This window comes from Plectropomus leopardus, chromosome 1 (genome assembly GCF_008729295.1).
Source record: "Plectropomus leopardus isolate mb chromosome 1, YSFRI_Pleo_2.0, whole genome shotgun sequence".
Lineage (NCBI taxonomy): Eukaryota > Metazoa > Chordata > Actinopteri > Perciformes > Serranidae > Plectropomus > Plectropomus leopardus.
In genome coordinates, this window is record NC_056463.1 from 11,304,781 (window position 1) to 11,329,714 (window position 24,934).

Here is a 24,934-nt window from a genome sequence, read left to right on the forward strand (position 1 = left end):
ATTTAATTTACTAATGCATTTTGGAAATGGTCTGTTTTATTTTATTTCTTTTTTTTAACTTTTATTTATTTGGTGACCATTTGTTCTTCATTAGCAGCCACTCACATAAATCTGACCTTCCAGTGTCTGCATACCTATCTCCTCTGTCTCCCCACCTCCTGAATAAAAAACCAAAACAGGAAATCCAATCGATGTTCGTGTTTTCGTTTGTATACGACATGCAGTTTATTATCAGAACCCAACCGGAAACAATATCCGCCTCAATAAAACGACTAATTAATAATTTCCCTCTCCTGCCTGTGTTTTTTTTTTTTCACCTCCAGTGGAAAAATGTGAATTACAGCACTGCGTGGTGGACATGCGCGGAGCTGCAGCGAATATGGCGGCTTGCATCTGATAGAAAGTGAGGAATCTCCCATCAAAATACCTGCTTCAAACGGTTAGTACGGCTCATGTCTCATTATTACTCTCGTGTGCTGTCGGTGACGGCTTTCTCTCTTGTTTGCGATGAAAAGCGCTGATGTTTCCTGCAGTTTGTCCCCGCAGGCTGAGATAGCAGAGCGTGTTTATACTGTATTCTGTGCAGGCGGAGAGCTTGGTGCGTACAGTAGCCACATTAAACTCTGAGGATTTCCATTTGCTTTTTGTTTTTCTGGATTCCTGCAGAGGCTTAAACTGCACCTAAGAACACGTTTGTGCTCCTGCAGCCTCGTAGCATCGCGCTGTTTTTTGCAATGTAACGTTAGCAGTGTTTATAATGATCACTGTCCCGCCCACAAACTGTGACCAGATGAAAATGCGTCACAGACTTTTCTTCCAATTTAATTTCATCTTCTGCTGATTCAGTGATTTCCCTCTGAACCGAAATACTGGAAATGAAAGAGAGGAAATATGTTTTCAAGCACACGTGCGACCTGATGCCACGAAGGTGTGGTGCAACCTAGTAAATGTCTATATCAAAAAACAGCTTTGATGATTTTTTTCTTTAATGACTAAGTTTTTTTCTGTGATATGAAACCATAACCCAAGTTTGCAGGCTGGAGGTGACGCCCTGCAACGGCTCACACTGCTCAGCCTCTCGGCGGTAATGTGATCCTTTCACCCTGCTGTCTCCAAACTGACAGACAACACAACGAGGCAGTGAGGATGATTTTGACTCTGGATTTGAAGGTTGAGATCAGTTTTGTATTTGCTCTCCTGCACCACAGAAAGATTTGCTCTATCAATATTTTATTAGGCTAAGTCTTTATGATTAAAATGAATTGCAGCAGTGATACAGTAACAAACAGAGCTGAAAAAATTATTGGTTGATTAGCCTAATAATGCAGCAAAATGGATTGTCATTTTAGTTAGGCCTATTTAATGCCAAACATTACTGCTTAACTGTGGGAATGTGCCAGTTTCCTCTTTAAATCATTGTAAAGTAGACATTTGTTGTTGTTGACCACAGGTGTATTTCAGTGGAGACATGCTCCCCTCATTGTCCAAAACATTTAGATTTTTCTCCCACAATGAAAACACTAACTTAGCAGAGGATTTTTATTTTGACAAAATTATTAACACCGTAAATCGATGCCAAAAAGGCACAAATTGGTGCATAATATATCATCAGAATGCAAGAAATGAAGTGTTTGTTGCTTAACATTTTCTGGCAGAGGACCCCACAAATCCTCATATGCGTCCCCCCCAATGTCCAAACGAAATCTCCACCCTTGAGTAAGAATGTCATATTTTACCAAGTTCCAGTTTCTCAGTTGAAGTGATTTGCTTCTTGCTGCCTGCAACTATTGTTTTCATCACTGATTAATCCTCCAATTTATCTTCACAGTTAAATTTGTTTTTCTATAAAATGTTTTTGCAATTTCCCAGAGCCAAATGTGACATGCAGAAGTGTTCAAAACTCAGATATTCAGTCACATAAAATGAACAAAATCAGCAAATCCTCACGTTGGATAGGCTAGAATGAGCACAGATGTGGCAGATAAATTATATAAATTTATATTCGAGGTACTTTAACTTTTCTCATGCACTTTTTACTTATATTTTACTACATTTCTGTGGGAAATATTATAGTTTTTAATCCAATACCATTATTTAGTAACTTAAGTCACTTTACAGATTGAGGTTTTTGGAGACAAACCATATGAGAATATTCAAGTCCAGCTGAAATTATTTGTCAATTGATTAGAAAATTAACAGGCAACTATTTTATAATTGTTTGAGTCATTTATCATGCAAAAAACACCGATGCTTCCAGCTTCTCAAATATTAGGACTTGCTGCTTTTTCTTTTAAATACTTGATTTTGTTTTTAAGTTATCAAATTGATGCAACATGGAAATGAACAGAATCTAAATGCTATGATTTGCTGATTTTCCTGTGTTTTATTTTACTGTAAATGTAATATTTTTTATTTTTCTGTACTTGAGACAAGGATTTTAAATCTGTTACCTCAGGCTCAACATTATTCACAAATTTCTGACATTTTATAGAATTAATTTATTATTTACCTGTATGGGTATTTGCCTGATCATTAGTTTGATCATTAAACTAATCAGTAGTTAAAGCCCCAGTATTGTATTATTCTGAGAAATCACCTACTCTGAAAATTATGCACCTTCAGATGAAATTTATGTGAAGTGAAACAGTGAAATGATAAAATGTTTATGTGAACATCAAAAAGTAAAATGCTTCACAATGCACTGCAGTATGAATTATGTGAATTATATTATTGTTTCAAATGTGGCAACATTATAACACAATATATTTGAGTAAAGTAAAAACTTTTACCCTTTTTTCACATGAGAAAATTACTCTGACAGCTCCTCCTGTCAAGAAAAAGTTACAGCCTCTCCTGAAAGCAGGTCTCAGGTCATTTTTCAGATCTTCTCACTGTTAAAGGTTTGTGCACATTACACTAATCCCAGATAAGTGGCTGCTTTAGTGCAAATGGAGGTTGTAAAAATGAAGTGCTTCCTGGTGTGCCGGGCGTTTTTTGTCTGACCCTCTTGAGCGAGACAGGCAGACCAGTGCAAACACTGACCCAGTCTGCAGCTGAGCGAAGAGCAGGGCTGGAATCCTTTTCATGTCGGCCAGCAGACGTCCAGCATCCACACGTCTTAATGGCTTTTTATGGCAGCTTGGAATCTTTATGGCTTCTTTGGGCTCAATGGGATTCACTGCAGAGACAGAGGGGTCTTCAGAGGGAGGGGCAGCCACAATACATTGCAGATGCTACGATTTTTAAGCACAAGGAAAAGGAGACATTGTCCGGCTTCTGGGGGGATTTTAAACTTTGAATTTCTGGATTTAATCACTTTTTTTTTTTTTAATTCTCTGGTACCTTGGATTATTTTTGGCCTTCATTTTGACCTACCACTATGTCCGGACTTTGCAGGGTGTGGGCCTATCCTCAGAGCTTCTGTAAACGTGGATGTCTGAGGCAGATTTTCAGCATAAACACTGTGGTAACCATTTCACTTCACTTCATTCATTTGTGCAGTGCATCAGGAGTAAATGTTAGTAGTGTTGCAAAATTGCAAAGTAAATCCTTTTTTTTTTCGGCCAAAGGAGTTTATATGGACTTAAGAAATAACATTTTTATACACTTGCTATTTCAAATAAACCAAATCAGCACGGGGGCACATGTTAATTATTGTGTGAATATTATTTTTAAACTCATTTGTGCTCATACCTTAATTTTTAATTTCTGTTGGTGAAAGTGATCTCTGGGTCAAGCACAATATTAAATCTGAAGAAATCTGTAAAATTAGTCAAACCGTTTGGCTGAAATGTGAGTTTTTCTGTTGTTTAGATGCATTCTTATATTCAGTATTTGGACACCTGGGACTGTTTTTTTAAAAAAATATTTATTTTACTATATCCCAAAACAGTATGTTTAAGACTAAATATATTATGATTTAAAAAAAATGCTATATCTCAAAAACTGCAAGGACCACAATCAAGTTTTTGGAATGCACTCATAACAAGCAGCATAACACATAAGCAGTTAAAAAATATGGAAGGCCTTTAATAAACAATGTAAGCATTTTTTTCAAATTTTTCTAAAAGACCTGTATCGATAAAAGTGTGATTTTTCATGTGATATAAACATTTCAAATTTGTAGTGTTAGATACTCGCCCAAAGTATGTTCATACCAGATTTCAAGAGTTTAGACCAATCAGAACAAATGTTGTGGCATTTTTCTTTATCACACTAAATATAGTCTTTGGGAAGGAGTGGGTTAATAGGATAATCTGTTTTTATTGAGTTTTAACACACCTTTATGACTGCTGTATTTCTGATGTACAAAGTTAAAGTAAATTATAGAGCATTATCCGTTCATAACCAAGTTGTTGACAACAGATTAGATACAACAGGATTATGATAATGCAATCAGAAAAATATTAACAATTTTCCTGAGACAAACACAGCATGAAACCTGCAGCAAAATAAAGTATGTAGATGGAATATTGGCTTTAAATGTGAAATTAGCAATGCCCATAGTCAATTCGTTTCTACCTCAGACAAAATTTTTTGAAACGCATTATAAATACATGTATAAAGTTTCTTTTTATTTTTAAAGCTAATTTTCATTAGAGCTGGGCACTGTTACTGAAATAGGAACAAATGGTGCTTTTTGGAGACTGCTTGCAGTCATGCATTTATGCATATTTGGTGCTCTAATGAACAGAAGCAACACAGTGTGTGGTCATTGCAAGGGTTAGTGATAGTAATACATATTGGTGGCCAATTCTGGCCCTGACTGATTTTAAATATTCCACAGCTTGTTGCTCAAATTATGTGCCTGCGACACAATAGTTCACCTTGCATTTTATCTCTGTCAGGGTGGCAGCACTATCATACAGTTTTTAGATATGCATCAAGCAGGAACTACACAAGAGGAACTAATGTGTTTTTCATAAACACACGGTAGATAAACATATGAATGATTATGTTGCAACGGACATTTCCTGCTAGAGCAGAGATGACCACAGCAAAGAGCTGAAGTAGCACTGGAGATAAATATGAGGTCAGAAAGACGGTGGACTGTTATGTCAGACAGATGTTAAATGTAATGAAAATCAGGTTGACGATATTTTAAATGTCTACAGACGTTAGAATTGAATATCATGTGAATAATAACATTATATAGATTTTGGGTTTTGTTCTCGTTACCTTGCGACCAGTGTTGGGGAAGTATATGGTTACATGTAACTAGTCACAGTAATTAAAATACAAAACAAATGCAATTTTATTCAGATATAGTTACTGAGAAAAAACATGTCATTAAAGTACAGTTTTTAATCAAAATGTTGGTGATTACAAAGAGCTTACATATGAAAAAAAATCTTTATATGTTGAATTAAACATGAATTCTGTTGCATTACATCTTTCTGCCATGTAGGAATGCCTTCTTTTGGCATATTTTTGGACAATGTGGCAGGTCAGCAAAGCCACAACATTTATGCACTTATGTTTTAAGGTTTTTTCAGCTTAATTGCCCTGTTTAAAACATTTGTTACTCAAAAAGTAATCAAATGTGATATGTTACATAACTTTGAAGAAGTTATTAAAATAATCACAAACCTTATTACATTTCTAACAGGGTAACTAGAAATCTGAAACCTATTATATTTCAAAAGTAACCTTCCAAAAATTGCTTACGACTAAATGCCATTCATCGCCAAGATAACGTTGGCATTAGATGTTTGAAGGATTTTGGTAACTTAACAAAACAATTTAAAACCAACAAAATACCAACATCATCTGTCATGAATATTTTAGATCAAAACTGACGTTGGCGTTAGCCTTTATCCTGACATTGAATTTAATTTAAGTGTTTTCACAATATCTAATCTGGTACCCATTTTAACAAAAAGTTTGGATACCCCTGTCCTAAGCCAGTGCTGAAACTGGTGCAAAATAGTGGAAAAAAGTGGAATTAATTTTTCGTTTTAAGTTTATAGCCTCTTAATTTTGATGGAGTGGTTTTATCAAAGAGTCATGTCAAAACAATCACAGCATTAAACCTAATCGTCCTGTCATCTTTTTACATTTAATGCCGAGAAATATCACAAGAAACCAGTTCAAAAACATGCTCGTATGAATTGATCACCATCTCCCAGCGTACATTATAGGTCTTTGCATTCTTGCATTTTAAGCTTTTGTATTTGTCTCCTCTGCAGAGTCTCTGTGGGTAACAGCCTGTGTGACTTCAGCTCCTCTGCAGCAGCACGTTTATCTTTGGTCATCATGGGTCGAACACCACACAGAGGTAGGTCGGCCTTCACAGGGCTGTTTTTTCTTTAAATCTGTACTGTCACAGTTACACATTTACAGACTGATTCTCTAATGCACTCATAGGCTTCAACACCATTTGATCACAAAACAAACACGGAAACATCAAAATGCTCAGTGACGCTTCCTCACACATCATTTGAATTTTTGGTGTTCATTTTTTTCTCAGAACTATTCCAATCGAATGTTTTATGTGTTCATTCTCACAGTAATTACAGTCTGTATATCAGTAGCTCCCACTTCCTGATGAGAAGTTCAATCATCTTTTGATTTCAGATCAAAAAGACGAGAAGGAGCGGCGGAGCAGCATCACAGCAGGATCTCCGCTCGACAAATCTAATGGTTGGCAACTCTGATCTCTGGCTTTTTTCTCTCCATTGTTGATCCTTTCATTAGTCGTCTGAAGCTTTTTGAGTCAATAGCTTTTGTGATATTTTGTCTATTTTCAGTAACTTCTGATGCTTTTCTGGCACATGTTAAGATCTGCCTTCAGAGGGTTTAAGCAGCTCTTGATGAGCAGTTCCCTCAAATTTTTACTAAGATCACCATCATCTTCTACAAACAATCATATCTGTGCAGATTTAGCAACTGTGGTATGAACAACCATAAAATGGGTCATTTTTCTTTTAAGATGCAATTCATTTTATATCTAAACAGGTCTGCTATATATGATATTTTTTTTTAAAAAAGTCTGAGTGTAGTGAAATACTGAGATTTTGGTGGCAGCCTACACATAAGTTTATAAAAATAAAAGCTATATTACATGAAAAATGATTGATTAGCTAACGTGCAAAAAATACATGACACCAACGGGAAAAAAAATCCACATCAGAAGAATTTTGTATAATTTTGCAAAAATTTCACTAATATAGGCAGGACAGCATGAAAGTATGATAAAAAACCCCAAATCATGAGCATGTTAATGATCCCTAAAAACTGCACTGTTTTAAAGGCATTCAACCATTTATTACTCTATTTTTAAATGAGGAGAAAATTCTCTCATACAAGTTAATGAAACAACCATTTATATAAAAAAATTAATTAATTAATTTAAATATATATTAAAAAAATAGGAATGCACAATATTATCACCACCTCATCAGTTAGCTATCAACAATATATTTTTTTAATTGACAAAGTGAACATGTATTGAACATAAACCCTAAGTTCAAGTATTTTTGTTATTTTGCATTATGAATTAATGTATACACTGAAAAACATTGTATTTTATGTCTCCATACTGGTGAGCCATCATGATAAGAGTATGCATAATAAAATGTTTATTTCAATACAGAAGAGTCATATATGGGAAAGCTGCTACCTCTACATTAAAGTCACTGGATGCTGTAAACCATTGAGCCCTCAGGTTCATAACCGCTGACCCTTACAGCACCTACCACTGCCACCTTTATCAAAAGGTCGGCCGGCTACATTTGGCTGTGAGGCGGGATCGGCATTGGTTTTTAGTCATCGATAAAGCTTTGAAACAGATGCTTCCACTGTATATTTCACGCATTCCACATTCCCCAAATCAGAACTGAAACAGGAACAGGAACTGAAACACAATCCTTTGAATAATCTTCAAAGGAACCTAAACTTGGACTCTCTTCCACCATTACGGCTGTTCAAATGCCCTATTTCAGATCTTGTTTTAATTGAGTGTAAATGATTTTAATTATTCTTCTACACCATAATATGTTTGTTATCCTTTATTTTTATTCTTAGCTATTTACATTGGTATTATTGTTTGTTGCTTTATATGATTTTATTTCTATTTCTATTATTTCTCTATTTCTTTTTAACTCTTATTTATTTGCTTGTTGATTGTTTTTAATGTATTTGTTTATTGATTTCCCAGGCCTTAAATAAAGGTTTTAATGGATAATTTCTCACAACAATCTTCTAGTGATGCTAATTAGGGTTTTGTTTCTGTCTTTTTTTTTGTTGTTGAAAGAACCGTTCAGTTGGGAAGACTATTTGAGGGAAACATCCTCCACTGCAGCTTCGCCTACTTGCTTCAAACAGGTAACTCATCATCAGGATGCTTTTTAAACCATCATTTTATTTATTCTCCTTATATTGTTTTCTTTAAATTTGTGTATTTTTGATATTGGTAATAATGTTACAGTCTGCCATGATTGAGAGTAAGCATGCCATTTCTGATTTTTTTATGTTAAGTGAAAGGTGTGCTGATACAGTAGGTCTGGTGATATTCTTTATCTTTCTTTGTGTCAACAAAGACCAAAAGCAACAACAAATACACCCATCTGTTAAAAACTGTTGTCTGCGGAGCTACAGCCTGATATACAGCTTTGTATACAGCTTACTCCTCTGTGCCACATGGCTTCTTTGTTGTCCAAAAACTAAAAACACATCAATGAGACACACAATTGTAGTGAGTGACATTTTTTCATTATGATCAGCATGGCCATTATTTTTAAGTATGGCGTAATAAAGTTGTACTGTAAAGCCATGGCTGAAATTATACCCAGACAAACTGTGTATTTACTCCTGTTAACGCCCAGCTTTTTTTAAAAAAAGAAAGAAAATAATTTAGATTTTTTTTTTAAATGAAAGTTTATATCTTTGAACCCTTTTTAAGTCTTTAGTAGGGACAAATGGACTGAGTGCAGCAGCTGAAGATGTCTCCAGCTAGTCTTTATTCATTGTAAATTAAGTTGAAGTCTCAGTGTGCATGGTACTCTAACCTGTCAGATTATATCAATCAGGGAGCTGACGTCGAGCGAAATGTGTTAACTGTGCTGTCTTAAATCCGATCCCTCATGTCTCCTTTAATATTTGATCATATTGGAGTAAATTTTAATGTCATAAGTGTCCTCACATTATATGACAGTGACTGAATGTCCCTGTGTGTCCCTCTGCAGTCCAGAGTCCCCCCCTCCAATGACTTTAAAGCGGGTATGAAACTGGAGGCACGGGACCCTCGCAACTCTAACTCTGTGTGCATCGCAACGGTGATGGGCATGATGGGTACTCGTCTGCGCCTGCGTTTGGATGGAAGTGACAACACCAATGACTTCTGGAGACTGGTCGACTCGTTAGAGATCCAGCCAATAGGAACCTGCGAGAGAAACGGAGACATGCTGCAGCCACCACTCGGTGAGTGTCTCTGAAGTGGTAGACAAAGATATTTGTCTCTTTTTTTGATAGGAGAAATAAATATCTTGCTCTTAGTTAATGGTTGTGTATAAAGACCAAGAACCACAGTTTCTGGAACTGCCTTTCCGCATTTTATGGCAAGGCATCAGACATGGTTATACAAAAACCTTGCTGAAATCAAACTGAGACAAAACATTCTTAAAGTCTCTGTTGTATAAAAGTTTTTTTGTATCGTCCAGAGAAAATACCAGAATGAGAAGAGAAGTGAAGCAGAAATAGGATAAATAAGATGCTTAGCTTCCCATTAAGACACAGAACATCCCCCCTCTTATATGAATGTGCACAAATTCCAGTCAACTCTGATAAAAATACACCAACACTTTCGAAAGAAATAAAAATGAAGAAAAGTAAGTAAAGATCCCTGCTAAATACATAGAGAGCGCAGCAATTGAAAGATGCATACACAGGTAAAAAAAAATTTGAATTCAGTGTCTTGCTCAAGGGCACTTCAACATGCAGACTGGAGCAGCCGGGGATTGAACCGCCAACGTTCCTATTAGTGGACGACCTGCTGGACCTCTTGAGCCACAGTATGGGTAGTTCAGTCCAGTAGACATAGCAAGTTGTGCTCATTGACAGACACCACCATCACCTCTGTCTTCAATTTTAAAAATCTGATCCTGTGTTCAGGTTTCAGGATGAATGCCTCTTCGTGGCCCATGTTCCTCCTGCGGACGCTGAGTGGAGCAGAGATGGCCCCTGCCTCTGCTTTTAAAAAGGTAATGACAACTACAAGAAGCTACCGAAGGCCAGTATTACGATTTTTTTTTTGTATTGAAGTCACCCATTCCATATATATGTGTGTGTGTGTGTGTGTGTGTGTGTGTGTGTGTGTGTGTGTGTGTGTGTGTCAACTATTTGAATTGTTTCTTCAGATGTGATTCTAATTAATTAATACAACTATAAATCTTGATTTAAATATATTAAAAGTAACTAGTTTTCTTTTTGTTAATGTCATCATTGCAGTAATCAGCACATTCACAAGGGGGAGCCACTTATATGTCGCCGTCATGCATGCCAGTAAATACACAGAAAAGTAGCTTTTGTTCAGATGTTTTTGTTCAATACGAATTGTGTTTAATTATTAGTTAACATCTACAAATACTTAAAAAAAAAACAGAGATTCTGTGATTGTACTGTTTGAATTTGCGTGCTTATGCATATGTTTGTGCGTGTGTGTTTAGGAACCACCCACCCCACCAAAAAACTACTTCCAGGCTGGTATGAAGCTGGAGGCAGTGGACAGGAAGAACCCCTACCTGATTTGCCCTGCCACAGTGGGAGAGGTCAGAGGTCAGGAAATATTCGTCATGTTTGACGGCTGGCGAGGCGCCTTTGACTACTGGTGCCCCTTCGACTCCAGAGACATCTTCCCCGTCGGCTGGTGTGCCCTGACAAAACACAGCTTACAGCCGCCTGGAAACTTCTGTAAGTGCTCATTTCATTTTTGTGATTTCCTCTCTGTGCATTATGGGGAGTTAGCCTTCTGGAAATTGTGATTTTTATGTTTTGATCAATTTCTGTGTCACAATAACAACAAACAGACAACATACAATAAAAGTTACACTGATACCACAGGTCTCCACTATATAGCAGATTATGTGATTATAGTTTGGATCTTTTTCTTGATTTAAAACATTTTTAATTAATGTTAAGATCCATATTTATAACAATGGGGTGTGTTATGTGAAAACATAACTCATGTTCAAATGAGATAAAACATAATAATGTTTAATATTATTTGCAAATAAAAAAAGAAGAAAAATCATAAAATCCAGAACAGGTTGTTTAATCCCTCAGATATCTTTATGGTTATCATCCTAACAGTCAAAAGATGCTCATGTATGACACTCAGGCCAATATTAAGCTAGTTTATCACGCTGACTTCTTTAGTTGTCTGTGTGTTGGTGGTGAACAGGTGTTTTATTTCAGATCTTATGTAACATCATCCAGTTTTCACCACTAGAGAGCAGCAGAGTGCAAACTCTGTTGTCTGTTTCATCATTACAAGCTGTAAACTGTGAACTCTGCGGCGGACAGTTCAGCTCATACCTGTAGAGTCCACTTTAGATGTCGATTGTTGGGAGCTGTCACTTCTCCTTAGTCATCCCTGATACCAGTTGTCATAGTTCTCGGCCGCAGCCTCGAACCATTATCGAAACAGAGAGGCCTCGCTCAGAGCTTCTGAGTCTTTACATCACAGTGTGTCTCAAACAGTTGATCAGATTTAGCCTCCTTTATCGATAAATATGTGGCAAATCCACCGTGGGTTAAAAATGCTGAAGAAATGAAGATTAACCAAGTCAGTTTGCTAATTATGAAATCTGATTTTTATTTGTGAATCTCGTCTATATGTTTAGTTTTCCTCCGCTGTGTGTTGGTTCGGTTGTCTTTGTTGGTGCGTTTGTGACCCGCAGCTCTGACCTCCACATTCATTCTGCAGAGTTCCCTGAAGATTCAGCACGCCGGCTTAAATAGATTCCACTTTCTTATCTTTTTCTCATATATTAATCCACTGCTTTACATAACCACAGGCTGTTTTTTTAATGTGTGATTGTTTGGGCTGTTTTTGGCTCCATGCTGTCCGTTTGAAAGATGTGGCAAAGCAGCTTGGCAGTTGGAGCAAAACAACAATCACAGATTTTCTCACAGAGATACACATTTATTCATGTATGCCCAGAAACAAAGAAAATCAGGTTATAATAAACCTCTGAATAGTTTTGCCTTTGCTGGTGTCATCTAATTTAACTGAGAAACGTCTCGGTCTACATAAAGGAAGTCTTATATCACCCGTTTTGCATCCAAAAAGCTGTTTTTTCCCAAGAAAATACGTATGTAAGATGCAGTACAGATTGAAGTTAAACCCAGTCATCAGAAAAAATGTTGGCATTGTATGTTTCTGCAAACTACGGATATTTTACATTTGCTCTTGCTTTGAAACCTAATGTTTCAATAGCACTGTGATTAACGTGTTTAGGTTTAGGCACAGACGACATGCTGGTGATGCCATCATCCTAAATGGAATAATGAATCAGAAACTTTTCAGTTTTCCTATTTCGTTGTAGCATTTCGATTACTATTTGTTTATGTTAAATGTGGTTGGTGACTCAAATACTTTTATGAATATTATAACTAATGTGCAGATTTAACCTCTGCTTTTGCCATTTCAACCCACTCTGACATTTGGCAAGGAATATTTAGAATATCAGCTGTTCAAATGCTTGTAAAATAACTGGTTTGAGCATTTTTTTAAAGGCAGTTTCTTGCCATATATCACAATGTATAAAATGTGCAAAATTGTCTGGAGTCCTCTCAGATAACAAAAACTGTTAACCACTTTCATCTCTGTTATTTTATATACTCTTAATTTTTCTGCGGTCCCCATGCAGGAGCCCTCAGCCTCACTTATGCAAAACATTCCCTGTACGTGTCTGCCCAAATTGGAGCCTCAGTTGATATTATTAATGTGTGAAGGCAGTATTGAACTATTGTACTGTAATTATCAATCAGGATGTAATTATATGGCAATTACACTCAGCAGTTTCAGGAGTATGTCACCATGTGATTAGCACTAATGCTGAAGCTTAATGTTCAAGGTTTAGCTGTTTAGTTTCTTCAGCAGATATGTCGACGTTTGTCATCCATCAAAATCACTTTGAAAAATGGCTTTGGAGGGAATCTGTGGATTCTGAACCTTTGAAAGGGGTTTAGCAGGTGCAGTAAATATCAATCATCCTCATGTTTGCTGTTACGTTACATTAGCGCCCAAGCTTCCATATCCTTTACCCCGATGTTGGTGTCCAGTGCTCAGGAAACACATGGCTCTGAATGTGTGTGTGTGTGAGTGTGTGTGTTTGGGTTTCCTCCACTTTGTTGATGGATGGCAGTAGTTACGTGTCGTCAGTCCTCGGGCAAGTCTTCAGCCTCCACCCCGTGTTTATGTACCGGTACACCAGAGAGATGTTAATGTCTGCTTCAGATGTAGCTGCATACAAGACGGTCTGGCCAACAAAATGCTAATTCCTGTGTGTAAAGGGAGCTGTCATGATGTGACATCTTTATATCCGCCTCTAGAGCTCACTGGGGGCCGGTTTATAGTGTTAGGCAAGTTTCATTTTGCTCTTGGATTAGTCTAATGACTGCTTCACAAAAATAAAGACTGACTGATTTTAAAGGGATAGTTCACCCCAAAATCAAAACTACATATTTTTCCACTCAGCTGTAGTGCTATTTTTCAATCTATATAAAGTCATCTCCAGCTGGCTTTCTGTCAGCTCCCCTAAACTTTTGCTAAAATTAGGCTTTTGTATCTATTTTGCCAGAACTGGTGGTGCTTTTTGTGGTTGGTTTTGGACTGTGGTGGCGTGTGGCTGTATCATCAGGATGATGAAATCAGCTTGCCAGTCTGAAAAATCTCCTCCTGGCGACTTCTTGCTGGCTAGCTGCTGGCTAACTAAGTTCAAGTTTTCAAATGTTAACATCATTAAACTCGGGGTCGACAGATTATCGGCCTGGACGATTATTGGGGCCAGAATTTGGCATTTTGCTGATTATCTGTATTGACATTTTATTTTAATGATCGCCAATAGAATTAATTAATTAATTAATGCAAAAAAGAAGTGTCAGCATGGGATAAACTTTTACTTTGTAAAACTGTAAGGATATATTTTTATTTATTCATTTTTATTTAAATTTTTACTTGACTTGATTAAAAAAATGCAGGGAACTTGCTGTGCTTTTCAGTTTTTAATAAACATTTACTAAAGACATTTAAATAAAATTTTGTGTTGGAGTTTGTTATATTACAAATTCTGAATATTGACAGAAAGATTTTCATTTTCACTGTAAGTGCACATCGGCTCCAAATATCAGTTATCAGTCTCATTAATTACTAATAATCAGTATCGGTATGGGCCCTGAAAAATCACTATGAGTCGACCCCTACATTGAACATCAAGTAAAAGATGGAGAAGCATGGACACCAGCTAAATGCTGGACAGTGCCATTTAGCTAGACTCCCTTTCTATTTGCAGAGTTTACAAATCAGAGGACTCTAGTGAGAGAGAGAAGGTGAGGAGGATGATGTTTTCATATATAAACATAGTAAAAGATGAACTAGCATCCTGCTAACCATTGTACAGGCGCTTATCAGGAACTTTTACTCACAGAAACTTGGCTAAATCCTGCACAGCGCCATGCAGCCAAGCTGCTCCTTTTCTAAATGCCAATCTGTTGGAGGAAGGGACTCTGGCAAGAGAAGGGGAGGAGGAGTGTGCTTTATGGTGAATAATGACTGTCAGTGGGAATGTGAGGTGATGCATGTTTCCCTCTGTGCAGTGATTTTGTTGATGGGTGTAGTTTGATAGTAAGAAGATAGATCCCTACATGTCACTGCTGTGGATTATCATGATTATCATGAGTAACCAGGTCATAATCTCTTTACTTATTAAGTCTCCCTTAATAAGTGACTAACTTGGAATAGTGTTTGAGCGCAGCTTAGGAGGAAATGACAGTAATAACTGGTGGCATGTAATTGTATCTGGCCAGTTAAGGAGCTGAAATTACTGCGTTCACCTGGGTGTTGTGTTCCCATCAAAGTCGACTGGAGCCAGAGGCGATAAATATTGTGTCTACTGCAGAGTTATTTGACCCAGGTGTCACTACCTATTGTGTTAGCAGGTTTTTTGTGCAGTGGGAATGAGGCTTAATGAATATTGCTATATGTATTTTTGATTTTGGGTGAAATATCCCTTTACAGCTTAAAGAAATTAGCTACCCCTATCCCCAGTCGGACCTAGGTTTCCAAGGCAAGAACCAGTGACCCATTCTGGCAAGTGGCACCAAATTACAAAAACCAAAAACGAAGACATGGCTCATAATATGTTGTTGTGTGACAAAATTGTGCCGTAGTGGTAAGGAAGGAAAGAGCACAGTAACCTGTTCTTAAGAAACTGTCCTGAGCCTGAGTGATGGGTTAGGAGAAGCACTGCATCCTGCGACATTAGGAAGCTGCAGCAGCTCAGCTCTCCCGCAGGTCTGCAGTGCAGTGAGGGATTGTGCCACTGAAAGTTTTTGTATTGTTTTACTCTTCACTGATTTTTCTCAGTGAAATGTCCTTACAATTGTGGAAATCTTCCAGAAGACAATGATTTTCTGCTGGATTAAAAGGAGCAGAGAGGTTTGATCTGGTCAGCCATGTTTTTTTTCCGTTTGATTTAGGCTTAATTTACCCAAATTTTATAGAAAATTAGTCTGACTGCAGTTTTGAACTAGGTAGCTTTGTTCAGAGGATTTGTTGAGAAATCTGTCTGAAGTCTGACTAGTTCAATTCAAGCCAAAGTCTATCTTTGTGAAACCAGGTCCCGTGCTGGTTGTGTGCGAGTGCAGTTTGGAGGGAAAAAGCAGGACAATTACCAATTACCAGCCAGCTATGTTTGTATGGGAGTAAGTGAATAAGTATGACTTGGCTGAGGTGTTAATGAGCTGATAATTAGCTGTATATGTGAGAGAAGGAGTGAGAGACTCTGTAATTGCGATCGTATTTAACAATTCTAATTAGCTTTCATCAAAATTGTCCTGTTGTGACCCTGCTACAGAGGATGCCAAGATTGGGTGTCTAATTATTTCCCCTTTTTTGTACAGTATCATGCAAAACAGTTTTTTTGTTTCTTTATTTTACATTTTTTTTGATACATCTTTGTCTGTGCTTGTTGTTAATAAACTGGGTCAGAATGCAGAATAGTGCATTCTGAATAATGCATAGAATAATAAAGCATGTCTGTATTTTAGCAGATACAGACACATGGTAGTTGTTTTTTTTTCTATATTTAAGCAAAAATGACCTTGAGGAAATGCATTTAATTTTCTAAATAACTGATTCATGTAAACAGAAACCAATGCATTTTTATTTTATTTTATTTTTATTTTATTTTTTGCTAATTTGCAACACCTGTCCACGGGAGGCTGTTAAAACACATCAAAAAGAAAAGAAAATACATCCAAATATCCATACACAGAACTACATCCACATACAGTTCAAAATTACATTTTTCAAAATTATCATGTGTATAGATTTATTGCTGCCTTTTAGTATAACTTTATAGCTCTTTTATTTTGAAACCAACAACCCTTAGTACATTTTGGCCATCATAGACTTACAAAAAAAGCCAGAAATTCTCAGTAGATCTCCTGAAAAGAGTGGACTTTAATATTCACTATAAATGCAGGAGTAGTGTCCAATAACTGTATATCTATAAGACATGTCTCTCTAAGAAACACCATGCTGCACACGCTTATTTAAAATAGTTTCTTTCTTGAATCAGCAAAGTTTTTGCTCCCATTGGTGTGGTCAGAAGCAGATATCTGTGACTGAAGGGACTTTTCCCATGCAGGCTTCCTCTGACTTCTCTGCTCCACATTGTTCCAGAGTCCGGCTGATATCCGACTGGGTAACTGTTTCCTGACGCTGGACCTGGCCATCATTCATCAGAGAATGTCTGAATAGGCTAGGGTTACACTGAGGGGGCACCTCCTTGTGGGCTGTGCATGTATGTGTGTGTGTGTGTGTGTGTGTGTGTGTGTGTGTGTGTGGTGTGTGTGTGTGTGTGTGTGTCTTAGAGAGACATGTCTTATAGATATACAGTTATTGGACACTACTCCTGCATTTATAGTGAATATTAAAGTCCACTCTTTTCAGGAGATCTACTGAGAATTTCTGGCTTTTTTTGTAAGTCTATGATGGCCAAAATGTACTACGGGTTGTTGGTTTCAAAATAAAAGAGCTATAAAGTTATACTAAAAGGCAGCAATAAATCTATACACATGATAATTTTGAAAAATGTAGTAGACTGTCGATATGGCCTACAGATAACATGAATAAAGAGCTCAACTCCCTCCCTCTGCCTCCCACAACCCCCACCACACCCACCCACCCACTCTTCTTTCCTTCACTCTACCCCTCCCCAGTCACTATGCAAATCTAAACACCCCCCTCCTCCTCCTCCTCCTCCCTGCCCATTCATTGGGAGGGAAGCTTTGCAGCGGCTTCATCCAGCAGCAGAAGCAGCAGCGTGGGCTTTGTTGTGGACTACTACCGGAAAATAGAGACGGGGCAGAGACAACTGAGAAAGCAGCTGATAGAGAAACAGAAAACAGACAATGAAGTGCAGATGAGGAGATTTTTAAAGAGGAAGTTAGAGGGGAAACACAACAACAGCTGAAAGAGAAAGAGAAAGAGTTGCTTCTAATAAGAGAGAACCAGTTAGCAGCTGTACTCAGTGACTAGGATTGTTACGGGCTCTCATGTCACTAGTGCTGCCTCCACTACTACTATTAATACTACTGATACTACTACAAAAGCCACAGCTGAAGCAGCGAAGTTTTGCTTTTTTTGGTCAAGATTTTCTGGTGAGTTTCAAACATTTACCAAGTTGTTGTTTTTTTCTCTCTTTTTCATAAATTTAACGAAAGTTTCACACTTCATTTTTTCAGTATTTTACCTGGATTCTACTTTTTAAGGATGCTTTATGAGAAGATCTGCCAGATGCAGTATATTGAAATAAATTGTTGGTACATTTATGTAGCAACAACACATTCCATGAGACTAGATTTTCTGTAGAAGTATCTATGTACATTTGTTTTTTAATATGAGAGATTTCTTTCCACCAAAACTTCCCTAAAATGTATCAAATCAACATCTATCAATACTGCACTCATTCAGATTATTTATTCAATGACTAATTCAGGAAGTGGTAGTAGTGGTGGTGGTTTTGGAAAAATGTTGCTTGTTTAGATTGAACAATTCTGTTCCTGCATGGCTGCAATTATTTACTAAAAAAATGATACTTGCCTTTGTGTTATTGTCTTGGTAAAACTTAAAAAGAGGGAAGTGAAAGTTAAATCTGCTGTTGAGATTAAAACTGCACGTTGTCTCAGATTTGAAGCAGGTTCCCGCTCTGGTGTTAATGATTAAAGCTGCAGTTTAACACTGTTTTCTTTGTTTAGCACGAAGACTTTTGACTTGCATTCAGTCAAATACACAGTAAGAGACTAGTTGCTTTTGCTACTGCAAACTGCAGATTAGACAGTATTGCTGGTTGTGATAAAGTTTGGAGCTCCATGTGTTTTTGATCATGTGTTTTTGTTATAAAGCATCGGGAATTAGTTTGCAAAAGGCTTGGGCACGGATTAGTGGATATCAAGTATTTTCAGGAAACTCATTCTATGTACTCGTTTTTTTTTTCTCACGTGAACTTATACTGTCAGTTCAGAGGTGGACATCTGCGAAAGTCAGTAGAGCGGTAGTGATTTTATTTAAAGGCTGGTGTGTCGTGCTGAAAAGTGTGTACAGGAAGACATTGCTGTGTTTATACTCTCTGCCTTGAAGCTATTTAAGTGACTTCCCCTTCTCTGCACACACACACACACACACACACACACACACACACACACACACACACACACACACACACACCTGAATCTGCAGTTCGTTATAGTTTCATACTGCTTCAAGGAACCTGTCTGTCTGTCTGTGTGTGTGTGTGTGTGTGTGTGTGTGTGTGTGCATGAACGGACTGTTTGCTGTGAGGGTGCTCAGCATGCATGAGAGTGTAGGGGGGGGGCTGGTTGTAATTAGATGAGGGGCAACTCTGTGAAGCCCCTCCCCCACCCCCCAGACAGCAGACACACTTCTCAGCGACCTGGTTCTCATACGTGCACGTACACTCACACACTCTCACAGACACTCGCAAATGCACACGTTTCCTCGGGCTGCGGCTTACACAGGTCAACGGGTCGACTTGGAATTACATAGTCATGATCAGTACCATATGTCTGTTTTGTTTCACTGTGTGCATGCTGGGGATGCCATGCTAAAAATGTTTTGTAGCTTCTTGTTAGAACTAAGAAAATTTTTTATCTGAATTTGGCAGATTTTGATTTGTACAATGTCATACTCTTGTTTATCCTCTTGATTTTGCTTATTTTAGCCAGTTAACTGCAAAACACGTTTTATATCACATCTAAACATGCTGCACCTTTTCTGGCACACCAGGCAGCCATATGATACTAGTGATTTTGACACAGTACAGAAATGAATGGAAACCAACAGCTGCCAAGAACAGGAGGGAAAAAAATCCATATAAAGTATTGAATATAGACACTATTGATTCTAGGGCATAACTTAAGACATGCCATACAACCTGTTCTCATCCCAGGTCGACATATACCCCAAATTTTCTCGCCCCTTGGCATCTCATAGTGGCACACAGGCCACACAGCTTAAACACATTGTTATATGTGATAAATTTCCAAACGGTCGCAGTTAGGTTTAGAGAAAGGATCATGATTTGAGTTCAAATAAGTACATTTGTAATGTAAAGCTGTCACGGTGCATGAAGGTCATATGTAAACTTCATAACATTATATATATATAAATGTGTATAATATATATATATATATATAAAACATTATATATATATATTCATAACAAAATTTACTTTTATTTTCACATTTGACAGTTTTGTTTTGTTTGATGCATCGACCATACCATTATCCTTCTTCACGCGGACTCTCTTTGTCTTTATGCTATATCAGTTGGTCTCAGTATCAAGTATTGCTGCCGATGTGTTTATATTGGAGTTAGGTGATCATCACGGGGCATCTCATACAGACATCAATGGTTTTCTTTGGTGTCCATATTTCATACTGAAGGGTGGGACAAAGCAGCCCCCTTGGACGCTCTGGGAACGGCTGAGCAATTGGAAATTTTGGCTCTAGGAAATCGTGATCCCAAATTTTATTTATTTTTTATTTATTTTAATCAAGAAAGTAATAGGCAGATATATTAATAATAGTGATAGAATGTACATAACTTGTAGTTAAGAATCTAAACTTTAATAAGCAGCCTTCCAGTTGTTGGTCATTCATGAAGTGCAGCCAGAAACTGTACAGTCCAACAGTGTTTTAACTGAAATGAAAGTGGAAGAAGTTTACATGGATACCAAATGTAGGCTATATTTTGGGGAAACGGTTTATAAAATGATGCAGAAAACATGTAGTATATCCATTTGATTAAAAAAGAGAGACTTGGGTTTGACTATTTCTCTCAGAGTTGCTTCAATGAAGAGCTTGAACAAATGGATACAGAATATATGTGATACTGTCAGACAGTGTGAAATGAAATGCATTCATAAGCCGATCTTCTTGAAAGTTGTAGTAAAAAATGCAAAGGTGATTAGACTATTTTAAAAATGCATGAGATGATAAACTGGTGACATTAATCACCAATATGGAAATGGCACGTGTTGCTTTGGTGGCTGTCACATAATGTGAATGGATTAGATTTTTCTTTTTTACAGCAGGAGGAGATCAGCGAGGGCCCCCCAACTTAGATTTCCCTTGGTGACTTTAAACCTGCTGATACTGATTGGTACCCTGCAAACAAATTTTGATCTGCCTTTGTAGGGCTTATGGCTTCTAGCTCACCGTGAATAAGCGTGCCACTGTGCGCACAGGTTGGTATTTCTGCTCCTCTGTGAACACGCTTTGTGTGACCGCCCCTGGTGAGCGAGAGAGACCTCGCCCTCTGAAACAAAACACTGCTCTATTCTACGCCTACTTTGACTCATTTCCCAATTAAGCAGCTTTCAGGGTGCCCAGGCTGGCCCCTCAGAGAATACTGTAAACCTTCCATAGTCTCTGCATATCGCCTCAGTCAAGGAGCCTCTAATGAAAGCCTCGGCCCCATGAGAGCCTCCACATGCTCTCTCAGTTCCCTCTCACTAAGAAATACGTTTATTTTGAAATTGGAGATGCTTATCTTTCTCTTTCCCTCTTGTTCTTTCTCTCTCATTTGGCCTTTCTTTCTTTCACACATCCACTGTGATAATTATGCGATCATATCACAGAGTCACACTCAGGGCTAATGAAGACAGAAGGGGGTGGTGGTGCAACTGCTTTATGTGTTTTTTTTTCTTTCTTACAAAAGCCATTTTCTTTTTTTTCTCACTTTATTGTCGCTTTCTTTATATTCCAACACCTAAGCTGATTGGCAATTTGTAATTATATTTTTTTGAGGAAAGACTTAAAAGTTAGGGGTGTCTGTGATCCACAGAGACCCATCAAGAAGATTGCTGAATTTTTGGGGGGTCATTTTTCCATTCTTTTATTTGTATAGTGGACAGCAGTGGAGGGAGGAATGGCACACAGAAAAGCCAGATTTAAACCTGGGAAATTATGATTACACAATCAGTGTCCCAAAACCCCTAGACCACCAAGAGATGTCCCAGGATGGGACAGTGTTTTGTATGTTGTATATGTATGTGTATATATGTACATGTTGTATGTTAATTTTAAGTGTAGCTAATAATAATAATAATAATAATACTTCTTCTTCTTCTTCTTCTTCTTCTTCTTCTTCTTCTTCTTCTTCTTCTTCTTCTTATTATTATTATTATTATTATTATTATTATTATTATTATTATTATAATATATTTAATTGTATTTCATTATTTCTTTAAAAATATCCACAAAATGGTTATTTATTAAAAATATTTAGTTACACTTAATATTATTATTTCTTTCCCCAGTCAGTACATGCCGCAATCAAAGGTCTTTCATAACCAAATTCAAAATAGTCTTTTAAGATATTAGGGTATGCTAAGTGTTTATGTTAAAAAGAAAAGTATAAGCTTTAAATCCAAATTTGACATCAGCCTCAAGAATCCACTATCTAGAGTAGTGAAGAGAAAACAGTTAAAGTCAGATCACCATAATCACTATTTTTGTCATGTTGCTGGAAGCAGAAGGTTTTAGGAATCATCGAGCAGGCAGGTCTCTGGGGGTTCGTGACTTGTGACTCTGATTTCAGCAGAGGGAGGGGCGAAACACAAAGGACCTGCCAATCTCAGGGGACTCTGCAAAATCAAAACAAATCTCCTCTGCAGGATCTCTCAGTGGTTCTTTTTCCCCTCTGTCTTTTGTCTTTCTTCCCGAAATCCTCCTTCCTTTATGGAAAAACTGGGCAAACACTGTCGTTAGGGTTAAAATGTGACATTTCTAATTATGCAGACCATGCCTCCCCTCAAGGACGCACAGCAAAGTTGATTCTGTGCACATGTCTTTGTTTGAAGCCTCTGTGTGTGGACGGGGCAAAGCTTAGTTTGTGTGCTTGCACGATGACATTTTCTGCTACAGATTTATTCACTTAAAAATAACCAAATGAATGTCTTGTTATCTGCCTCTCTGATCATCTTTGGTGCAAAGTAACCCAACATGAGAATAAAAAATGAATGTATTTTTTAATCTTCCTTATCCTTTTCTTTCTGTCTCTCTTTTTCTTCCTCCCATATCCCTTTTTTTCCACAGTTACTCTCCCTGGTGCACTCCTTGCTCCTGTGTCTTCCTCCTCAGCCTCCCTCACTACCCGTCGCTCCTCTTCCAACTCCTCCTCCTCCATGCAGACCTCATATCGACTGCCCAACCCCTTGCCACCCCTCCCTGTGCGCAAGGGTGTCCGAGGTCGTCGTCCAAAATCCCAGACGATTGCTTTGTTGAAGGCAGCGGCAGAGGCTGCAGCGGCAGCAGCAGTAAATGGAGCATCACAGAGCCCCGCCAGAACGAGCACTGAGACTCAACTGGCCCCCAGACCACACAAGAAGAGAGGGCCTAAGCCTAGGAGCAAGGTGAGATGTCACAAGAGTTGTAATCTGTTACGCTGCGGTCCAGTGACCCTGTCATTTTATTATGGCAGAAGTGATTTTGATAAAGAGGAGAAAAGGTCAGAGGTGGACCGTTTAAGAAAAAGCAGACATTGAGGATGTTTATTTGCATTAAATGAGGAGAACAGAGTTGCTGTAAAAACTGCTGCATGTGCTGTAGTGCAGTTCATGTGTAGCAGTGAAAGAGTTAAAGTCCGCCTTTACTAAATCATTAACCAACAGCCTCTGTAGGTTACAGAGAGTTAATGATAAAGGGTTTGTTTGTTTTCATGCTCCAGAAGAAGCCTCGGGTGGTGCAGTCACTGGGGACACCTGCCGTCACAGTTCCACCTCCAGAGACCAGACTGAGCTCCGGACACGTCTCAGCTGACAGCAACCATAGCAACAGCTCAAATGTAGTTTGCACAGGTAAATTGGTTAACAGATACAACTGATGCCTGAATGTGCAGTCGAGGATATATGGTTGGTTTCAGCGTCAAAGATCAGAACAGAAAGAATGCAACAGTGTTTGTTTTCGGTTAATTTTCTCCATCCTCTCTTTGTGTCATTCCAGTGTGTGTCTATGTGAACAAGCACGGTAACTATGGCCCACATCTCGACAGAAAACTAGTGCAGCAGCTCCCAGACCACTTCGGTCCGGCTCCAGTCAACGCAGTGCTTCAGCAGGCTGTGCAGGCCTGCGTGGACTGTACGTACCAGCCGTCTGTGATGCTGTCGTTCCTACAGAGCCAGTCCCACACAGGAGGAGAGGTTATCAGAGGTAACTGCAGTGAACGTAAACTGAAATAAAAACAAATAGGGAAGAAAAGCAAAAACAAACAATAAAAAACAAGGAAATGACCTGGAAAAATGTGTGAAAATCATTCTGTAAAATATTTTCAAATATATTATTAAAATAATTATAGATATTGGATATTTCTCCCTAGAAAACTAAACTACTTGAGAGTTGGCGCTGGGGCTTTTGTGCGACTGTGTAGAGTTTCTATGAAGTGCAGTGGAGTTTGATTCAACTAGCACATGTAAAACATGGCTAAATAGCAACAAAAGTACAAAATTTAGCTTTATTATAACTCACATGGTTAACAGATAAATCGAGCAGAAGTATATATGTCGCTTCAGCCAGCTTTAGAGTTGCTGGAGGGCAGATTTTGTTACTTTTGGACAAAGCTAGACCAGCTGTTTTCACCTGGTCCCAGTCTTCATGCCAAGCTAGGCTAACCAGCTGCTAGTAGCCTCATATTTGCCTCACAAACCAGAAAGTCTATCTCCTAATCTCTTGGAAGGGAAGCAAATGTTGAACTATTGCTTCAAAGGTCGCTTCTTGAAAAGCAGTACTGGATAAATTTTCAAGTATTTCAAATGCCATAAAGCCCAGATAAGCAATCAGCCAGGTGAAATTGGTTTAAGCACACACTCATGGGTCATGCATGTTGCATGTGTGTGTGTGTGTGTGTGTGTGTGTTTGCAGTGAAAGAGAGGAGGAATAAAAGACAGTGCCTGTGGCAGCAACTGATGTGAGCACTGTGTCTGTAATCAGATATGACATGTGCGTCTAACCTGGTTTGGGATGCTGGGATTGGGTCTCCCCTGGGGGTGGGAAGGTCTGTGGGTGAGTTTGGGTGAGGAGGAGGGGGGGTTAATTTGTGGATTTGTGAAGGCTTGGCTTGGGTGGGGGGATGTAGCGCAGTGTGTGATAGGGTGAAAAGGTGGGTTTGTGCTTATAAAGGGAGGGTGGT

General features: G+C 38.1%; 1 protein-coding gene across 2 annotated transcripts in view; it reads left to right on the plus strand.

The window, feature by feature from the left end:
- Window positions 1-371: 371 nt before the first annotated feature.
- Window positions 372-24,934, plus strand: part of scml2 (Scm polycomb group protein like 2) — a 29,318-nt gene continuing 4,755 nt past the window's right edge. The window contains exons 1-10 of one of the 2 annotated variants that reach the window (XM_042492433.1): window positions 372-439; window positions 6,189-6,277; window positions 6,577-6,642; window positions 8,255-8,325; window positions 9,186-9,420; window positions 10,111-10,199; window positions 10,665-10,908; window positions 22,846-23,162; window positions 23,477-23,606; window positions 23,752-23,958. In XM_042492433.1, the coding sequence (XP_042348367.1) occupies window positions 6,256-6,277; window positions 6,577-6,642; window positions 8,255-8,325; window positions 9,186-9,420; window positions 10,111-10,199; window positions 10,665-10,908; window positions 22,846-23,162; window positions 23,477-23,606; window positions 23,752-23,958 (1,381 nt within the window). In that variant the 5' untranslated portion in view covers window positions 372-439; window positions 6,189-6,255. The remainder of the gene's footprint in view (window positions 440-6,188; window positions 6,278-6,576; window positions 6,643-8,254; window positions 8,326-9,185; window positions 9,421-10,110; window positions 10,200-10,664; window positions 10,909-22,845; window positions 23,163-23,476; window positions 23,607-23,751; window positions 23,959-24,934) is intronic. The other variant, XM_042492444.1, reaches the window with a different exon arrangement.